The sequence below is a fragment of the Panthera tigris genome, chromosome B1, assembly GCF_018350195.1.
Source record: "Panthera tigris isolate Pti1 chromosome B1, P.tigris_Pti1_mat1.1, whole genome shotgun sequence".
Taxonomy (NCBI): Eukaryota; Metazoa; Chordata; class Mammalia; order Carnivora; family Felidae; genus Panthera; species Panthera tigris.
The window spans coordinates 100,521,099-100,543,565 of NC_056663.1; the positions used below are offsets into that span (position 1 = coordinate 100,521,099).

General features: G+C 37.9%; 1 protein-coding gene across 5 annotated transcripts in view; it reads right to left on the minus strand.

Annotated features, from left to right (window-relative positions):
- Positions 1-22,467, minus strand: part of SPATA5 (spermatogenesis associated 5) — a 364,152-nt gene that overhangs the window by 22,154 nt on the left and 319,531 nt on the right. Inside the window, exon 16 of one of the 5 annotated variants that reach the window (XR_006216792.1) lies at positions 1,854-1,957. The exons of 2 other annotated variants lie outside the window; for them this stretch is intronic. Coding sequence is in view for 2 of the 3 variants with exons in the window: in XM_042983951.1 (XP_042839885.1) it covers positions 8,840-8,971 (132 nt within the window). In the remaining variant the exon portion in view is untranslated. Of the gene's footprint in view, positions 1-1,852; positions 1,958-8,839; positions 8,972-22,467 lie in introns of those variants that run through there. 2 more of the 5 variants (XM_042983951.1, XM_042983947.1) reach the window with 2 other exon arrangements.

Sequence of the window (22,467 nt, forward strand, 5' to 3'; positions counted from 1 at the left end):
TTGGGAACAAATACTTCATACATGATGTTGGGGTACATAAGGTTTAGTAGTTTTCTATGGTTTCATAGTTACTTGTGATTGTCTAAGTCCTTTACTTCATTAAATATTGCGAAATGGTGCTCTTATGTGTTATTCCTTCTCCATTTATTGGCTGGGATATATTTAAAAACTGAAGCTTCCCTACCTTCTCTTGCCATCCTCTTCTTTAAATGTTAGCATACTATTCACACTTTTCTCTGCCTTGCCTTTTTTTACTTAACAATTTATCCTAGAAACCACTTCTTATTGTTTACAACTGCACAGTTTATTCAACCAGGTCCCAAGTAATGTACATTTGAGTTGTTTCCAGTCTTTTGTTCCTTTTTAAAACTTATTTATATGTTGGTCAAAGTCTAAAATGGTCAAGTAGGACAAAAGTGAAAAGCAAAGAAGAACCAGGTTAAGATGCTCCTATTCACTGTAGCATGGATATGATTACAGAATCTTGCTTTTCAACCATTGCTCATTCAAAATTTTAAAAAAGGTCTTTTTTTTTTTTTTAATTTATATCCAAGTGCAATAATGATTTCAGGAGTAGAATCCAGTGATTTATTCCCTATGTATAACACCCTGTGCTCATCCCAACAAGTGTCTTCCTTTAATGCCCCTTGCCCATTTAGCCATCTCCCCACCCACAACCCCTCCAGCAACCCTGTTTGTCCTCTGCATTTAAGAGTCTCTTATGTTTGTCCCCCTCCCTGTTTTTATATTATTTTTGCTTCCTTTCCCCTATGTTCATCTGTTTTGTATCTTACATTCCACATATGCGTGAAGTCATATGATAGTTGTCTTTCTCTGACTAATCTCACTTAGCATAAAACCTCTAGTTCCATCCACATTGATGAGAATGGCAAGATTTCATTCTTTTTGATTGCCAAGTAATACTCCATTGTGTATATGTACCACATCTTCTTTATCCATTCATCTGTTGATAGACACTTGGGCTCTTTTCGTACTTTGGCTATTGTCGATAGTGCTGCTATAAACATGGGGGTCCATATGTCCCTTTGAAACAGCACACCTGTATCCCTTGGATAAATGCCTAGTAGTGCAACTGCTAGGTTGTAGGGCAGTTCTGTTTTTAATTTTTTGAGGAACCTCCATACTGTTTTCCAGAGTGGCTGCACCACCAGCAGTGCAAAAGAGATCCTTTCTCTTTGCATCCTCACCACCATCTGTTGTTGCCTGCGTTGTTAATGTTAGCCATTCTGACAGGTGTAAGGTGGTATCTCATTGTGGTTTTGATCTGTAGTTCCCTGATGATGAGTGATGTTGAGCATTTAAAAAAGGCGAGTCTTAAAAATCATATTTTCTGGCTCCTTTGCCTCAGTTCTTCCAATTTTCTGCTTTGCTCAGCTCCAACCAACCTTTGAAGACCTCTAGCCTCTACCAGCTCTAGTCACCGCTGAACCTCTCCACATCTCCAAGTGGCATCATGCTACAGAACCCGCCTGCCTTTTCTCCAAAGCTTGGCTATTGAAGCGCACACTCAGTCACTACCTCCTGGTTACACTACTGTGACTAGTAGGCTGCTGTAATGGTAAAGGCAGCAGTAGTGCTAATGGGGATACTAGTGGGATTAAGGTCAGCTCAGATACGGCAGCATCATGGACTTAGGGAAGTGATAACAGGAAAATCGGGACTCTTCTTTATCCTGGTGATTCAAACCAGTGTGGTTCTCCTACATCAGTTTTTCATGTACATGATAATGTTCTAGGACTAGCTTCCAATTCTCAGAAGATCACATGCTTACACGCCATAGACATTTCCAATATAGATACATTATTCTTGGCCTTTGTTTTCTAGTCTTTTACCTGTCACTTCTTGAAAAATGAATCTCCTCTCATGTCTTCAATTATCACTCCTATGCAAATATCTTTGAAATATTCATCTTCAGCTCAGGCCTCTCTCTAGGGACCTACAACCCAAGGTATTCAACATCAGATGTATCACCTTGATCTGAAAACTGCCTGCCTCACCAACTCATTTTCAGGGATAGATACATCATTCTCCAAATCATCCAGGCTTAAATCCATTGGTAATATATTCTTTTCTTTTTGCCCCATACCATTTAATCTGACCAAATTCTTCTGATTTACGTGGAGTCATGTGAAAACTTAGAACTGACAATCCTATCACAAGGGCCTAACTAGTGGATAAAGGTTGGATTGGAGGTGATTCTTTAATAGCTATGCTTTGTCTGTGGGATAAACATATCAGATAAAAACCTTGCTGGCATGCTAGTTGGGTATAAATAGAAATACTGAATATGTAGGAAAAAAAACAAGCATAGGAGAAAAAAAGACCCTAAAGTCCAGGACAAATGAGTCCTGATTAACAATTGAAACTGATAAAATAAGCCTGACTCCTCTCCGGAGAGAGAACAGATGTGAGAGGGGTTTATATCACATGCCAAAAGAAACACCAAGGATTAGGTAGGTAGCCAGAATGAATGAGGTCAGCAGTGAGAAATCAGGGAAACCCTCTAGTACTCAAAAGACTCCTGGAGAAGGACTGGAGCTGTCACCCCTGTGAGACTCTAGAAAGCATTAGTAGGATCAGTGCTGTAGAAGACAAGTTTTTGCTCAGTAAAAGGGGGGGGGGAGGAATATATGAATAATTTATAAGCTAGCCAAATTTGGAGATAGCTCTAGAGATAGTGAATAAATGAACATATGACAGAGATATTGTAGATTTTATTCAAACACTGCAAATGAACTTTGTTTACATGTCAGAAACGAACTTTCAATATGCTACCACCACTCAACCCACCCTAGTCCATTTACTTGTACTTGCACACTTACTTTTCCTTCCTGTTTCAGTGGATGAACTATCTTGATTGTCAAGAGCAGTCCTTCCATTTATGCACTACATTCCATTCTCTCTTTCCTAAGTCAAGATTTGCTGCTGTAATTGCTCCCCATATATAATTGCACAAAAATATGTTGCAATTACTCGTCTTAAAAGCATAATCCCTCCCTTGTCTCCATACCTGCTTCAATCTGCCACCAGCAAAAGTCCTTGGAAGAGCTGGCTTTATATGTTGTTCTCCAGTTCCTCTCCTCCCAATTCTCACTTACACCCACTCAAATGAGACTTTTGACCCTATACTGACTGAACTGCTCTGTCAAGATCATAATCCGATGATAAGTCCTCAATTCTCAATATGTTTGATCCATCAGCAGCATTTGATATTAATCATGCCCTCCTGCCTTCTTCAATTGGACACTGGAATACCTCCACACTCTCTTTACCCAGCCAGTGACACTGGCTTCTTGGCTGTTCTTAGCCATGAAAAGCTTAGTCTTGTTCAAATCATTTGTACTTGTTCCCTCTTTTGAAATGCCTTTCCTCAGATAACTAACTTGCCTTAGGTCTTTACTCAAATGTCACCTTTTCAGAAAAGTGAGGTTTTCCCTGGCCACCTTATTTAAAACTGCTCTGCTGCCTCCTCCCCACTTTATTTTGCTCCCTTCTCTGTTACTGCCATCCCATATATTGCATTTTTTGATGGTTTGTTTCCCTTCACAAAGATGAAGCACACACAGAGTACAGACTTTTGTTTATTTTGTTCACTAACATATGCTAGTGCTAGAACCTTACCTGGCACATAATAGGTGCTCAATAAATATGTGTTGAATGAATGAATGAAGACAATGACAGAAAGAAGGAGAATGTATGATGTGAATAAGGTCTGATGTTTGACACTGTTCAATGGTGTTAGGACTTCTGTTCTAACAATTTGTTTTTTGACCAAATGTAGCATTTATGCCCTAGAGTAGGTGCTGTACTTTACTTCAAATATACTGCTTTGGCAGAATATTAAGGCTTACCAAAAGCCAAAAAAACAACTATCCCACAAACTTCAGAACCACTAAACTTGTATGCTCATGTTCTAATCTAGATTCAGTAGAGCCAGCTTTGACTACTATTGATTTGAAGTGTGCTCTTGGCCAGCCTTGCACAATATGGCACTGCATTAAATACCTAGTAACCAAATAAAAATAGTAGAGATTAAGAAGAGATTAGAGCTAAATGGAATGTCAAACAAAACTCTCAGCTGGGATACTATTTTATATTCCTGAGTGGTTGCAAGTAACTCCTGAAATTATTCTGAGGGTGAATTCAGTCTGCCCTTGGCCACTGCTTCCCTTTCCTGACCCCATCACTACGCTGAGCACACTTTCCTGGAGCTCACTGCAGACGTATCCTAAACTCCGGTGAAGCACAGCTTGTTCAGAGCTCTGAGTATACCATCTGATACTGAGCTTTGCAAAACTGCTCCAAAAAGGCTTTGTGACTGATGAATGCCTGACCAGGGGAGACCTCAGTGACTGTGGGTCGCCGGTACTTTTAAAAAGTACTCCAAGTGGATTTGTGCTGTTTTCCCAAGGCCTCTCAGTGCTTGTCTGGTCTGTCACATCCGCAAATCGCAGCAGTGCCCTGTCACAGAAGTTCAGACCAGTAATGGCATGATGGCTCTTTCCCTACTTCCTTCTTCAAAAACCACCAGCAGAACTTTAATCTACATTCCTGGTCCTCTGAACAACCAACAAAGAGCCACTTCTGAGAAGCATCAAATCTGCTTTCCAGAAATATATTCAGAGATAGAAAATAAGGATTTTATAAGGAAAAAAAACATTGTGTAAAAAGAAAAATGGCTAGTTACTTAAGCTAAAAAAACTGTGCAGTTGGCTTTGAATTTATAAATCAGAAAGTATAAAATCAAAGACAGCCACATTTTAACATAAGGAATTTAAATATGTATTAATTTTCTTATTTAAAGTATACTTTACTGCTGATAGCACTTACATATAAAATACAAAGTAGTATTTTCAAAAATAAGAATTATTTCAGGCTAAGATAGCTCTAACATATAGGTCCTAAGTCTCCGAGGAATTAAAATGCAATCATTTCAAAAGCGTTTCAAGATTCAGTATGACAAATCTAACAACGACTTTTTAGTATGCTAATATTTGATTAAAATGTGATGACAGAGCTACAAACAAAACAGCTCTGAATCCTAAAAAAATTTTTGAAGCCAGTATTTCTTCTAAGGAAGGAGAAGGGCTATTCTGTTGAACTCAATTCACATAGGACAGCCTACGTACAGGTCATGGTACTATGCTCTTGGGAGTAAGGGAATATAAAGACAGCCTCTAGGAGCCTAGAATTCAGAAGGGAGAGACAATTCTATAAATGCCTACTTAGAAAGAGAAGTCCCTGACATGAGAGGCGTGAAATGCTGGGATGGAAGAATAACATTGATGAGGATGACGTTAGTTACCAATACTACCACCAGCACCACCACAAATGGTCTAGACTTTCACAGATTTAAGCTACCCAGCAAGCCCCTGAGGTAGGTTGCATTCCCCTTCCCTTGACCATTTATAAATGAAGAAACTGACATTTATAGCATCTAGGTAAATTTGCCCAACATTACACAGACAGGCAAGTGGTGGCTCCAGATTTAAATCCATTATCTGCCTGACTCCAGAACCTTTGCTTTATCTACCATATCAGGCTGTCTCACCGTAGTTGAGATGAGGAAGAGAAAATATCTCCTGGGAGCTCAGTAACACTGAGGAATCCTTCAGGAGTGAGCTTTAAAGGAATGTGAGGATGAAGATGGTGGCACTGGAGGCAAGGTGCTCCGTGTGGGGGAACACTCCTGCAAGGCCCAGCAGTGGCACAGGGTGGGCTGAACTAAGGGACTCAGATGTAGTCGCCTGGGGTGATTTTCAAACTATGCTTCTTGCAGCCCTCTAAGTTCTCTTCAAGTGTCTCAGACACTGAGAAAGGATGAGATGGAAAAAGCTTAGAGTACAGGGAGGGAAGAGGTCCAAGAAACACAACTCTGGGAATACTTTCGCTTAGCTTGATACTAACAGAGGAGTGTGCACAGAAGGTGAAGAAATGGAAGAAGCTAAATCAGCCCATATGAAAACTGGAAGAGGGTCTCAGGAAGGGGGTATGAATTCTGGCAGATGGGCCGAAAGGCCAGAGAGCAAAGGACTCAGAAGTGGCTACTGGATTGGAGATGAGGAAACAGTCAGTGACATCAGCTCAGCAGTGGTGGAGGGATGGAGAAGCCATCTGCCAGGGTTTGAGACGTGAGTGAGGAGTGAGGAAGCGGAGGCACTAGGTGTGCCAGACTTTTAAGAACTTTGGTGGTAAAAAGGAGACAGGTTGTAACCTAAGAGCAACAAAGATCTAAGGAAGATTTAAAAAGGAATACACTACCCCAAAGTGGATGTAGAACATGAAATGTATTTCCAGAGTTAATTTTTAATTTCCTGAGTTCACTGCTGTAAGAATTTCAAGCCATTTTGGCATATATATCCTGGCATGTGCATGAACCTAACCGTGGAGATAAACGCAGTAGCAGCTCAGACAGAAACCAAAAATCCCCTGTAAAATTACTGGAATGGTCATATTAAGTCCTCCTCGAACTTCTAATCACCCCATAATTTCAACTATAACATAATGATTAGAGGTCTCTCCTCCAATGGGTGAAGGCAGCTGCCCCAAAATGTAGCTCAGTAAAGTTTGTTGAATGAACACTAGCACTAGCACAAAAATACCTAACAACACATACAATAATGATTATTCAAAACTTCAGATCTTCTCCACTGTTAAATACTTCTCCTTTGTATTCATGTTTTATTTGTTTTACCTTAAGTCACCCCCAATCATGCTGACATCTACTACCGATGATTATATTAGACCTAAAAGTGTTCTTAAACAAATGAAAAATACTGACTTCCATTCCTGAAAGCCCTGCTTCCAATTTTCAGGAGGAAATTAAATAATGTATAAATCAAATACTGGGCCTAAGCCCAGACAGCTGAACATCGTTTTGTCCTTTCAAGGCAAAGAGGAAGTGTCTGCTGTGGCAGAGACATGCCAAGAGAAATAAAGCTTAACCTCAGCCCCATGTGAAAGTGATTTTAGATAATCGGGGGTGTCTGCAAATAGGTTAAAAATGGGACCACATACTAACAGGGAACTTTCCATGGAAGTTAAAAAATGTATCAAGATCTAACCTCCACCTTAAAAACAAAATATGTTGGGAAAATGGCATGGCTTTAGGAATTCTATATAAAGGCTGCAGAGGAAAGGGAAAGCTGCTGGGGAGGAAAGACTTGACAAGGCTTGACAAGAAATTAAAATGTGTTTTTGCTTATCAATTACTATAGGCTCACAATTTGGTTTCTTTGTAATTATAATTGCCAAATTAAAAAAAAACAAACGATGTCTGTGTGTGAAGAGGAAAAGAGGAAGGGGTAGGGGAATAAGGGATGGGGAGAGAAAGTGCAAAAAAATATGTGGGTAGAGTGGTAGATGGTGAAATTATTTAGATCAGGGGCTAGCTAATTTATTCTCTAAAGGGCCAGATAGCAAATATTCTAGGCTTTGTGGAGAAGGCAGTCCCTCCTGTAACTACTCAAATCTGTTCTTGTAGCGTGAAAGCAGCCACAGGCAATATGTAAATGAATGTACGTAGCTGTGTGCTAATAAAACTTTATGGACACTGAAATTAGAATTTCATGTATTTTTCTTCTTTTGATTTTTCTTCAAACACTTAAAAATGTAAAACTATTCTTACCTTATAGGTCTTAGAAAAACATATTGTGGGGGCAGATTGGACCTGGAGACTGCAGGCCATAGTTTGCTGACCTCCGACTTAGTTAACTCCCCATTACACAGAACATTCCTATGAAATTGGGCTTGACTCAAATTTTGGATTCTGGATAAGAAAAACTAGTGTTCTTCCTTTCTTTTTTTTCTTCCAGGAGATAACCAAAAAGATGGTAATAATGGTAAGAAGCATTTATTTGAAAGATACAGATCTTCTCAGCCTATAAAAAAGACAAGCACCTCTACTTTTTTTCCAGTAGGACACTTACACTAGGTAGCATATCAAAGTTTATGTAGTAAAAAATTTGAAGCCAAATGCTATATAACCATTAATATGTAGCATTATTCAGAGATCAAGAATGATTTTAAAATATTATCCCCTTCATCAGAACTTAACATTTTATAAACATCCTTTGCAGCATAATGCTAGTCTGGAATTATTTGTAAGTTTTCATCATCACCTCTATGGAAACCAGAGGGCTGGTGACTAGAAGGATTTTCTGGTGGAACATATGCTTTACAGATCACATGGTGATAAAAACTTTATGGAGCATCTGACCTAGACTTCCAGAAACAAAGGGAATATAAAAGTACACGGCATCTATGTTCATGGTTTTTGTGAAGAATAAGTTTTATATATTAAATGTACTGTTATGGAACAAACACAGACTTTCCTTTTCTGTATTGAAAGAGAAAGTCTTGTAAAACATCCTGGGAGGTGTCTCAGAACCTTGATCTGGGAAATACAACATTCTTTCTTTTCCCATCCCTGTCTCTCTCTTCTTTCTTTTATTTATTTATTTATTTTTGGAGGGGGAGGGGAATAATCCCAGTCAGTCTCCTTGGTTATCTGAGCAAATGAAGCCACCTTCTTTAGGGAACTGCTCCTCAAGTACTCCAACACTTTGATAAGCCAGTCATAGTGCCCTGTCCCTCAGGCCACCAGGGTAGCTGCATGATAGAGCTGGTACAGACAGGCTGTATCCCAAGGGTAACAATGATCCAAGGAAGATTTAAAAGGAATACACTATCCAAAAATGGTTATAAATTATGATTATTTCCAGACTCGTATTTTTATGGACTAGTCACCCATGGTATACAGGATCCCAATCAATGTGTATTGTATACTCAAGCTCATTATAGAGAACTTGGAGCATACCTTTTTATTTGATGGCAAGTTCTGGGCAGGAATGCAATCCTCCACTATAATATTGTTTGTGTAAGGACATATAATTCTTTCAACAATGATCTGTTCTGTGATGGTCTTTATGGCACAGTTTCTAGGAACTGACTGCAGGAGAAAAAGTTGCTTTAAACATCCACATAAAAGTGACTGAGGCTAGAGGAGAGGGATGGCCACAAAGAGTGGAAAGGCCAAGTGTATACAACAGGCAATGGCAATGAGGGCACTCAGTGAATACCTTTTTTTATTTCCTCTCATCCTGTTTTTTTTTTTCTTAATAGACTTTATTTTTTGGGGGGAGTTTTAGGTTTACAATAAAACTGAGTGGTAAGTACAGATACCTCCTGTGTACCTACATACACACAGCATCCCCCATTATCAACATCCTCCAGAACTTTGGTACATTAGTTACAATTGATGAATCTACATTGGCACATCATTATTACCAAAGATTAATAGTTTACATTAGAGTTCACTTTTGGTGGTGTACATTCTATGGGTTTAGATTAATGTATAACAATATGTATCCATCATTATAGTATCATACAGAATAGTTTCACTGCCCTAAAAATCCCCTGTGTTTTGCCTGTTCATCTCTCCCTCTTTCATAACCCCTGGCAACCACCGATCTCTTTACTGTTTCTATAATTTTGCCTTTTCCAGAATGTCATATAGTTAGAATCATGCAGTATGCAGCCTTTTCAGAATTTACTGCTTTCACTTAGTTATATGCATTTAAGTTATATGCATTTAAAGTTCCTCTATGTCTTTTTTTTATGGCTCGATAGTTCATTTCTTTTTAGTTCTGAATAATATTCCATTGTCTAGATGTACCAGTTTATTTATCCATTCACCTACTGAAGGACATCTTGGTTACTTCCACACTTGTTATAGTTATTCTTGTAATTTTTCTTTTGCTTTAGAGTCAAAGTATCAGGTTTCCAGTTATGAAATGAATAAGTTATGGAAATAAATGGTACAGCACAGGGAATGTAGTTAATAATATGGTAATAGTGTTGTATGCTGACAGACGGTAGCTACACTTGTGGTGAGCATAGCATAACATACAGAGTTGTCAAATCACTGTGTTGTATACCTGAAACTAATGTAACATTGTGTGTCAAGTATACTAAAAAAAAAAAAAAAAAAAAAAAAGTATGCAGAATTAATCATGTCAAAAAAAAAAAAGTCAAAGTATCAAAAGTAGACAGGGACTTAATTAGCAACCACTATAATCCTCAATACAGCTATGAGGAAACAGACCCAGAAGTGACATAACTGGTCCATGGAGTTTTTCCCTTCCTGCCGCATTTGTTCGGGCCAACTGGCAGCCTGTGGGTTGAAAGATGTTGGTCTCTGTAGTAGGGTGTTCACTCCAGGCTTAACACCCCAAATGTCACTTTTTAAAATAGTTTATTTTGATACATCCAGTTTTACAAAATACTATGACTCACACATCTCTAAAAAAATTTATTGGCTGTGTGCTTACTCAAATTAGAGATAAAATATTCAGGTAATAATTTAATCCTCACAATGACTCTGGGAAGTAGGTGCTTTTACTGTAACTACTACACATATGATGGCCATAAGGCTAGAAAATGTCAGAGATGGGATTCAAATCCAGGTCTGCCTAATTCCTTGAGACTGAGCTCCTTTTATCTCTGCAATACTGTCTGTCTGTCTATCTATCTATCTATCTATCTATCTATCTATCTATCTAATTATATATACATTTTTTCCAGTTGAAACTTTAAAAGAAACTGTCTTTTTAATCAGAGACAATAAGAACTCACAGTAAGGAAATAATAAGTTTCAGATTTCTTTACCATGGTCCTAAATCTTGAGGTCTATTTCAGCATCCACAAGATGCAAGGTGCCATTTATATAAGAAACATAGAGATTAAGATTTTAAACTGCCCCTTAAAACTTCAGCATACAAGCCACCCTAATTTGGAAATATAACCAATTTCTTGAATGTACATACCCAAGAAAAGGCATCATATTGTAATTACGCATTTATCACATACTTTATATTTTTAGTTTCATAGACAAAAATTAAGACATAAGCCAGTTAAGTCAGTTAGCTAAGAATATAGGTCAGATTGCTACTGGACTTTCTGTCCTCTCCAGGTCATTTTCCTGGCCCCAAATAAAATAATGAAAAAACAATTGTAGGTAAGAACCATTTAAAAGAACAAAGACAACAGAAGAGGCTACTAGAACTTTATTCAAACGCTGCTAGCAAACTTATCTGCACCACCCCTAGGGAGTCTCATCATTTGGTTTCTGCAGGCTCCCAAAGTCATTTAGGAAATGTGAATGCCTGGACTCCAGGGTAGAAATGGGATATTTTTACAATGTGTTACTGTGGTTGTTTACATTGAACTGGAACACCATGGGGTTAAAAAAAAAAAGTACTATGGAGAAAACTAAGGTGGATATAATTCAATTAAAATATAAACTGTTTCCCACACTCTTGGATGTGAAGGCTAATGCATCTGTACAACTCAAGAAACAACAGTAAATGTGCTTGTGCTTAATCACACAGCATATGAGTTGTTTTTATTCCAACCCTGGAACTTTGGGAATCTTCTTCTTAGTGAAAATATGACTCTCAGTAAACTTGACTTTGACCAAAATGTTTCAGATAACTTTCGTGAGATCAATTGATGGTTCTTCATTCCCGATTCTTGCCTCAAGTTCTTTCATATAAGAATGACACCCTGTCATTACCAGATGGTCTTTCAAATACATGAACTATTCTAATGGGGAGTCCTATGATTATTTCCAGATTTAATCAGTGCCTAAAGCACTTGTGCTAGAGAAATGGGTAACAGGATATGATAGGGGTTTTTAAAATGTATTCTTTTATGTAATTAATCTGAACCTTGCCCCAAACCAGCACTGATCCAAACTTGTTATCATCAAATATCAAAATTCATACCCAATGTAAAAGGAAGTAAGCAAGGTCTCTTTATCTCCAGTGAGTGTTCTGGTGAGTGCCTGGGACTTGAAAGTATTTGTTACTAGACTCAATGGTTTCAGACAGTCCAAAAAGAACATGTACTACTTCTTTCCTGAGACAATCAGAGAGTTTTTAATGTAGTAAATTTTTACAAAAGTGAAAATTGCATGCATTCAACCTTTCATTAATTAAACCTGTGAGCCAGACACTGTTAAATCTTCTCTGGTCAATCAATTCACTCTAAGATTCTGAAGCTTTAACACTATTACAGAGGCATTCTTTCTAGAGAGTGGAAATGGTTCTCAGATCATTGCAAAAGGGCAAGTATTAAAATAATTAAGAGAACCCTTTAAAACTACACTGAGCTACAACTAACATATAGACTCACTCTTTGTGATAGTGAATATGAGACTAGATTATCAAGTAGGTCAGAATGTAAAAAAAAAAAAAAAGCTATAGTAGAAGTTTCATTTGAGTGAAAATGTTAAATAGACAAGATCACTAATATGATCAGGTCGTGACCTAAACAGAAAGTATGTAAAACCATGAGACTAAAGGATCATTTGTCACATCAGTGTATTCGATCTGACTTTCTTATCTAGAAAGTAGTATTAAACTATACTAAAAAATCCCATTTCTATAAGCATATGATCATCCACACATATAGAGCTTCTTCTTTCTCTTTATGTAATACATCTTATATTAATTAAATTTTTATATAATGGATCATATTTTCATTTGAGGAGAAATTCCAACAAAATGAAAACTAGTCTAGATGATCAACCCCATTAAGAGGATCCACAGATGCCTCAAACTCAGTATGTTTACATTTTTAAAATGTGAATTTCTGTATATTATTTTTCAAAAAGAGGGACTGGGCTTTTCTATGTATTACACTACACATAGTAAAGGGTAAAAAAAATCAATCTTACAATAGTTCATTATATATGGATTCAGTAATTCTATGGGTCAGGTAAAAGACTCATGAAATAGACTCAAGTTGACACTTGCAGATCAATAAACTCAATCCCCTTTTCAACTTTCCAGGCCCCCTACCTACAAAATCATCTATATCCACCCTATTCTCAACAATGTAAGAGGACAGGGCTCCCTTCCTTCAGCTAAGAGCCAAACCTTTCTTTGTGCTCATGATCCCAGTCCTCTGTGACCTTCCTTCATTAGTTACTCCTTTCCCCATTTTCTCTCTTGGATATTTTCACTCTCCCTCTGACTCTTCCTCCTCAGCCTGTAAACATGCCCATCTTTCTCATCCTAGTCCCTACCCCACCAATATTTCTCTAGATACCAATCTAATCTCTTTTCTCCTTTTGTTCAAATACCTTAAAGGAAATACCTACATCAATACCTCACATTCCATTTTCATTTCAATTCTCCACAATCTAGATTTTGCCCTCACTACTCCACTGATACTGCTCTCAGTGAAGTCACTAATTGACTTGCATATTGCTAAACTCAATAGACCTGAATCTTTCGGTTGCATTTGGTAATGTTTTTTATCCCACCAGTTTCCAGAAGCCATCTCTCTCTAATAATTTCTGTTATGTTTCTTATGTCTACCTTTTAGATTTTGGTGTTCCAGGTTCATTCTTGAACCTTTTACTATTCTCATTTTATATATTCTACAGCATGATCTTTATTCTCTTGGTCTCATCTCTTAGTTTGTATATTCAGCTACCACCTGCTGACATCTCTTCTTAGATGATTCAGAAGCCCTTGATATTGAACATGTCCCAAATTGGGTTTATTACTTTTATCCCCAAACTGACCTATATTTTTTCCTCTCACTTGATGGTCCTATCATCACCCAGGGTAGCTACCTGAGTTGATTCTTTTATCTTCTTGACTAATTAATCCTTCAGTCTTACTTCCTAACTGCTTTATGAATATCCTTCATTTCACTATCTTTAACTAATACAAGTTTAGGCCCTAATATTTCTTCATCTGGGCTATTTTTTTTTAATTTTATTTATTTTTTTATTATCTTTTTTTTTAATGTTTATTTATTTTTTTAGAGGGAGAGAGAGCATGAGCAGGGGAGGGGCAGAGAGAGAGGGAGTCAGAGAATCCCAAGCAGGGTCCCCACTGTCAGCACAGAGTCCGATGCAGGGCTTGCTTGATCTTACAAACCGTGAGATCATGACCTGAGCCGAAATTAAAAGCTGGACGCTTAACTGATTGAGCCACCCAGGTGCCCCAGTCATGTCTATCTTAACTCTACTTTTCATACCACAACTAAGGATATTTAGTTAAACCTTCCAGTAGAGAAACCAAGTACTGTTTTGAGGCTCATTCGCAGATCCAATCTCAGGATGGATGGGGGTAGTACTAGATATTGTAGCCAAAGAGGACAGAGCTGAGTTAATAATGAGTTGGTGTTGGATCCTGGTAACCTCTGAGGCAGAACATCTTGTACTACCATGACCATTGGTTAGGAATAATGGATGATTACCACAATATTACACAAACAATTCCACTGAGCTCAGACTTTTTAGAAATGTAGGGGATTTGAGTCATGCCAATAATGTAAGAACTCTACTTTGATTTGATAAAATACTACTTAAAGGCAAAGAGGAACATGAAGTGTCAGTGGAGAAAGTAAGTTATAAATACTATGGTCCCATTGTCAAGTACAGAAATCATGAGTGTAGCCTTTACCACTTTGTCCTTGATTACAACTCTTAGCTATAGTATCTAAAGAAAAATCCTACTCCCTTCCTTTTTATTTTCCTATTTTTAAACGACATTTTGTCATTAGCTTTTCTTCTGCCGTCTTCCTTTCTCCAATTAGTTGTATATAGAGGATACTAGTGACAGTTAAATTTACAATTTAATCTCTAAGTTATAGCTTTTTTTTTTTTTCTTTTTTGGCTGTCAAACAATCCTTTACTGAAATATTTTCCTTTGTAGTTCTTAACTAGCTGGGTATTCTACTGCACCACTGCTTAAAAATTTTTTTTTCTTCTTTTAATGTTTATTTTTGAGAGAGAGAGACAGAGCACAATTCGGGGAGGGGCAGAGAGAAAGGGAGACACAGAATCCGAAGAGGCTCCAGGCTGTCAGCAGAGAACCCAATACAGGGCTCAAACCCACAACTGTGAGATCATGACCTGAGCCAAAGTTGGATGCCCAACTGACTGAGGCACCCAGGCACCCCTCTACCGCACCACTATTGATGTCATCCATGATGTCACGAGGGTAGTGGCCACCAACATTGTAGCTCACATACTGCGTAGTCCCCAGGATCTAATGGTTCCAGAGAGATTTCTGGCTAAAGATTAGTGCTGCATCTGTTGGGCAATGTTGACAATCTCATCAAAAGTGATATTTCCACCGTGTTTAATGTTTTTCTGTTTCTTCTTTTCTCCTGACAGCTCCTTGAGGGCTTTGACAATCAGGGCAGAGGCAGAAGGTACTACTTTAGTCTGGGCCTGTCTGCTTTGAATGGTTAGTTTCACTGTAATCTTTCCAATCAGAACCTTCCAATCACTGGTTGCCTTGGAGATGCCATCACCAACCTTTTTTGGAGAGAGACCCAATCTTTGGGGTCAGGGCAGACGCAGAACCAACTTCTGGTGCATGTCAGGTATATGACTTTCAGGCGCCTGGGTGGTTCAGTTGGTTAAGCGTCCACCCCTCCCCTGCTCACACTCTGTCTCTCTCAAAAATAAACAAACACTAAAAAAAAAAAGATATATGACTTTGATTTTGCTGGGATTGAACTTAGGCAGCATGGTAGAGGCAAATGGTGTCAGATGAACCTGGATTCAGGATGACCAAAGAGAGTTGCACCTGAACCTCCACCAAGTTGAAAGCCAAAAGACCTAAGTTACAGTATCTTGCAAGGCCACAGGCAAGATGGAAACATGATCAAACCACAGAAAGAATGGGAATCACCCAGAAGACTATGCACTTGGAAGAACAATGGTCACATGGTGTCACTTCTTCTTCCTCTTCTTCTTTTTTTTAATGTTCATTTATTTATTTTTGAGAGAGAGAGAGACAGAACACAAGTGGGAAATGGGCAGAAAGAGGAGACACAGAATCTGAAGCAGGCTCCAGGCTCTTAGCTGTCAACACACAGCCTGATGCGGGGCTTGAACCCACAAACCATGAGATCATGATCTGAGCCAAAGTCAGATGCTTAATCGACTCAGCCACTCAGGCGCCCCCACACAGTATCACTTCTGAATGCTATCTTTAGTTGAGGAGGGCAGAGTACATTTATAGTTGTTTACAGAGAACAACAGTTTCACATATGGCAGTATGGGATAGTAAGTGTACCTAATCTGCGTATTCAAGAATAGAACATACACACTGATCAATTACATATGGCCTACTTCATATTTTCGCCTTCTCTGGGAAATACCCATGAAATTAGTCTTCCAGCAGTCATATCAGAACAATTAGTGCAGGGGCAGTCACATGACTCAGAATGCACCAATCAGATTCTTTCTCCAGGGACTTTGGAACTGAGAGAAACAAAGAAAAGCTGAGGGTAGCTGATTCATATTCACAGCTACAGAGCAGTTACAATTTCTGTTGTTGAAGATTGTGGAGTCTTTCTAGACCCTAACCTTCCAAAGATCTATTCCTTAAAAACTGAGAGATCTTCTAGTTTGGAAACATTGTTTTGTTTTGTTTTTGCTCAAGTCAGTTCTAGCTGGTATCTTTTACTTGCAACAAATAGAAACTTAACTACCATATTATACTTATTGATATAGAAATACCATTTGCCCAGATTTCAGGCTGAAAATGTTAAAAGTCAGTTTTGATGCTTGACTTTTAGTCCTTGTTATTCACCAATTACCAACTTTTACAATTGTTAACATTAACTCTCATTGTCCTCATTTTTCATTTACACTGGTTCGTTCTACTTTATACCACCCTTACCTTCTAGTAGCTTCCTGACTAGCCATCTTGCTTCCATACTAATTTTCCAAAATCACAGCTCTGAGATCACTTCAAAAATCTTTGAAAGTTCTTTAGTGTTTACCTGGTAAATACTAAGATTTATTCTTATCATTCTTATTCTGCCTACAGAATGTGCATATTCTAGGCTCCTTACAGAATGATCCTTACTGACCTTTAGAGCCTTACCTCCCAACACCGGACAGCCCATTTCTCAGTATATGTCTAGGCCCTACTGAATCACATATCCTTCTTTGTCTCTGCCTCTGCCTAAAATGCATTCTCTCCTGTGGTTTCCTTACAAAACCATGCTTATCTTTTAAAGGTTCATCAAAATGTTAACTCTTCGGTGAAGAGTTTCTGATCTTGCCCCACTGGATGTGTTCTTTATTTCCTTTGACGTTTCATTGCATTTATTTCCCTTTCTGGACTTCCTACATAGCTCTCATAAGTCCCTTCACCATTTACGTTAAAACTTTTGGGATCTTTTCCTTCTGTGAGGGTTAGATTTCATCCTGGAAACCTCTAGAGGCAAGCTCAATTTTTCCAACAGCTACTCATGATAAATTAATGGCTTGCCAACTTGAGGTCTGATTTGCTTTGCTTTAGTCAAGGTACTTCAGGTCATCCTAGAAATACATAAAGATGGCATGGAGAAGGTCCATAATTTGATACCATTTTTTCCTTTACTTTCCTTAAAATCAAAATTTATTTTTCTAAATTCAATTAATAGATGCACATGGCTAAAACAAACAAATGAGTAAGGAATAGTTTATTAAAAAAAGCAATAGCCCCCTGCTCTCCCTTCCTTGTCCCCATTCCATTACCCAGACTAACAACTTCTAATATTTATTTATTTAAATATTTTTGTTATGTTTAATTCTTCTGGTGGTTGCCTGTCTTCAAATCTTGATTCACCAACTTCAGACATGATCTACTAATGCCCTATTATAGCACACATATATTTAGCTTATTTATCCCATCCCTTTCTTCTTTTACTTTGTAACATTAAACAATACGCTTTAGGGGCGCCTGGGTGGCTCAGTCGGTTGGGCGTCCGACTTCGGCTCAGGTCACGATCTCGCGGTCCGTCAGTTCGAGCCCTGCATCGGGCTCTGGGCTGATGGCTCAGAGCCTGGAGCCTGCTTCCAATTCTGTCTCCCTCTCTCTCTGCCCCTCCCCCGTTCATGCTCTGTCTCAAAAATAAATAAAACGTTAAAAAAAATTAAAAAAAAAACAATATGCTTTGACCTCTATTTTTTTTATTCCATTAACTATAGACAGTTTTTATCTTTCATTCCTTACTTTGTGAGATTAGGATATTAATATCATTTTCTTCAATGTACTTCTCTGTCCCCTTCCTTCTCTTAACTTTATTATTGTTAGTGTTGATAACCTCTAATTTTTGTTCTATAACCAAAATTAAGCTTTATCTACAGATTGAAAATCAATAAAGAATGTTTAAGTAAATTATCTAATCACCCTTCTTAACCCAATAAGCACATTTAATATTCTTTTCCTCCTTTAAGATTTGGGTTCTTCTGGCATCTCAATCATTATATCTAGTCTATGGAGCCTACTCTATTTACCCTGACACCAGCCTCCTGGAACTCTACTTCCTCCTTTCCATACGGACTGACTGCCCTCTAGCCCTGCAGCACAATGCTCATCCTAAGACTTTCCATTATTACTTTTTCCATGTCTTCCCATTTCTTGAGTTATTTCTTTGTTTAGCTGGCATATAACCTTAACTAAATTTGTAAAAACAAGTACATGTTGAATCCCTTCTAGAATATTATAAAATGACTTTATTCAATCCTCATGTTTCTAAAGTTGGGTTTGGCATATAATGCTAAGTTAAAAATCCTTTTCCTCAAGGTTGTGAAGGAAATCTTCCACTGTCAGTACCTTTGTCTTCTCCCAACTATCCCCGCCCCCCTACCATTTATTGAAAACATTCAAAATAATTCTAAAGAACAATGGACATCCAAGGAAGTTAGGATTTAAGGGCATAGACTTTGGAGTCACACTTGGGTTTAAATATTGATTTCACTACTTGTTAGCTGTGAGACCTTGAAAAAGGTGACTTTATAGTTTTCTCTTCTACAAAATGAGTATACTAATTTTGTACCTCAGAGGGTTGCTGTATTAAATTAGATACATGTACTTTATGTAAAGTACTTTTATGTAGTACTTTATGTAAAGTACTTATTATTACATCTAGCTCATAGTAAGTGCTCAACAAAACTGTGACAAATATTCCTAATATTATTAATATATTATTATTTCATTATTGAACATATAGTGAAGGCCAATAAAGAATCTGGTGGCTATGTATTTATCTACTATATTTGCCCCCCAAAAAATGATTTATAACCTAATTAAAGTGGAAGTCACTGTGAGTGGCCTAGGAGGCTTATATCTCATGTATCCTTATAAACTTCTACAGGTAGATACGCTCCCTTCTGGTTGTAACTTGTCTCCAATTCCTGAAGTTCCAGCTCTTCTGGAGCATTTTCTAGAGAATAACTGAAGCTGATAAGTGAGGGTATGATGTGAGATGACTACCAGCAAAGCAATCCCAAACTAATGTTTAGCATCCAGCCATCTGGCACCCAGTGAAGACTGAAGAAGAATGATGTGTGTGTGTGTGTGTGTGTGTGTGTGTATTTTTTTTTTTAGAGAGAGAGAAAAAGAGAGAAACCATGTGAGTGAGGAGAGACAGAGAGAGAGAGAGAGAGAGCGAGGTAGAGAGGATCCAAAGCAGGCTCCGTGCTGACAGCAGAGAGCCCAGTGCAGGGCTTGAACCCACGAACAGTGAGATCATGACCTCGGCCAAAGCTGGACACTTAACCGACTGAGCCACCCAGGTGCCCCAGGAATGATATTGTTAAACAGCAAACCAACATGAGGGAATGTGGAAGAGAAGTTCATATATTCAAGACATAGTTGTGCATAGCCAAGTTTTGCAAACGGTAAAATCCTAGAGATGGACTTTGTGTGTATTTAGTCAGAAGAGGTCTACCAAAGTCACAGTGGTATTTTCATTACATCCATAGACACAGAGAATGGGTTATCTCTCAACAGCCATCTTTGAAAACGGAAAACAAAACATTTTCTAGCAGACAGAAGCTCAACAGTGTCACCTTGACTACTGGTATTATCTGAGCATCAAGATTAAGTGATGAAATTCTGCACTGCCTTTGCTGACTGGTAGAAGCATTTATAAGCTGATAGGAAAGAACATTGTTGCCAACACCTCAAAGAATTTCATTATGTACTGTAGTACATTCTTGTTAATGTGATCATGATTCTTAGCATTTGAAATACTGATTATCTAACCCTTTCAAAACTGGGTTTGGTAAGTAAGTCTTACTTATATTTTGGAGAGAAAACCAAAATTATCAATTTCATTTTGGAGCATGAAAAAAAAACCAGTGACATGTTAAAAATAACGTGCAGGGTAGAATTTTAACTGTAGGGCCCAGATGACTTTCTAGTGTAAGTTACAAATGGCAAACAGAAAGCTTCAATTTATTAAAATATATGTATGTGCATCACAGTTCCATCAAATATACAGTAAGTCTCAAGTACTCAGAGAATTTTGTGCTCAGGAGTAAGCAACTAGAAACAAAAAAAGAGTAAGAAGAAAGCTTCACTCAGAGAGATCAGGACATCCTTCAAGCTATATAAAAAAATTTTTTTAAATGTTTTTATTTACTTTTGAAGGAGAGAGAGAGAGAGAGAGAGAGAGAGAGAGAGAGACAGAGCATGAGCAGTGGAGGAGCAGAGAGAGAGGCAGGCTCCAGGCCTCTCTCAGCAGAGAGAGAGGCAGAATCAGAAGCAGGCTCCAGGCTCTAAGCTGTCAGCACAGAGTCTGACGTGGGGCTCGAACCCACAAACTGTGAGATCATGACCTGAGCCGAAGCCAGCAGCTCAACCGACTGAGCCACCCAGGGGCCCCTCCTTGAAGCTATATAAAATAAGGCTTGCAGGCAAGGCCACAGTGACTTAGCAGTACCTAAGTCAAGGGGCGAAATTCACAGGGACCCACCCTGGAGCTATGCACTGCTATGCAGATGAATGGGAAAGCAATATGAACTTAAATTCTTTGATGCACATGGCACAAAAGATTTATAGTTATATCTTCATTATATTTCTAAGCCTTACAAGTCAAGGGGCGAAATTCACAGGGACCCACCCTGGAGCTATGCACTGTTCCATTGTCAAGAATTCATTAGTGTCATCAACTTTTGATAACAAAAGGATCCCCATCTAATTTTTTAAGTTAAAAAAATTTAAATGAAAAAAACCCCACAAAAGATGGATATTTTAAACTATTTCCACAGGTGGAAAGCCAGGAGATGGTAAAGAGAGCTGAAGATTCGTATCTTCAAGCCATTCTGACTATTTTCTTGCCAAGTTGGGAAGGATAATTTTCCTTAAAGGTGTATCTAACTAATGCTTTGACCTTGAAATAGCTCCTAAGTGAGGGTTTTTTTCTGGAGTGCTACAGTCACTCTCCAGCATTGTGCTGCAGTAGATGATAAGGATATCATCAATCAATCATGCTAAATTTGGGCATATTCTATAACTTATGTGGACATAACTCCGTGGCTCTGCTTCTTCACAGGTGTCACAAAAAGTCTCCTCAGAGAAGGACTGAGTGATAAAAATGATGGACTGCTCTGTTAATTTTTCACATGTAACTTAATTTCATAGCCTTCAAGATAAAAACCTACCCTCTGAGTTGAAATGGTAATCTGTGCATCCACTTTTTAGGTTGAGCATAAGAAGGTAATAATATCTCTAGCTATGATAGAGTATTCTTCTAAATGCACTTTGATCAAGCTTCAGGTTAAAATAATTTGCCTGCCAAGATATGCCCTTGATTAGGGTTTTAATCCTCAAAATTACAGGTGGAGTTTTTAAAATGTTATGTTCCTCTTTTAATTTAATAAGCTATGTTTTCTGCATTTAGTTGAAGAATCTAAAAGGAACAGATGAATGGGAAAGCAATATGAACTTAAATTCTTTGATGCACATGGCACAAAAGATTTATAGTTATATCTTCATTATATTTCTAAGCCTTACAAATAAATATTAAACATCAGCCAGTTCTCAAAATGTTTGGTTACGGACTACTGTTCCTCACAGAGAGGATGCAGGTAATAAAGGCAATAAAGTTGGTTATTTTTAATACTCAGCAATGATAAATCATTTTTCAGATGGAAAAGCTATTGCCATGCTCTACTAATGTGAGTTTTATATTTTCATGGTATGGAGGCAGATTCAAACCCCATGTCACGGGTATCTCATAATGACAACACTATACAAAAACTCAAATTCTCATAGCATTAAGTTATGTTTTTATTCTTTAATCTCATCTTTTAGTTTTATTTACCAGAGGAGATTGTATCTGGAAAGCTATTTAAAACTATAAATCTGTTGACAGTTGCTTTTACAGGAGTGACATGGGAAAAAGAAAGGACAGTATTAAGAGGGACAAAGGATGCATTACAAGGAACACTTGAAATGCAGGACTTCCCACTCCAAATACAGTGTTATTTGGATGCTCTATGCCTTAGCTTGTGCTTACAAGGGAAAGGAAATATAAATTACAAATTTCAAACTGAAAAATGTCAGGAATGTAAAAATTGGAGGTTCCAACTTTTATCTGAAACTGAGGCAAAGGCATTTTATTAAAAAC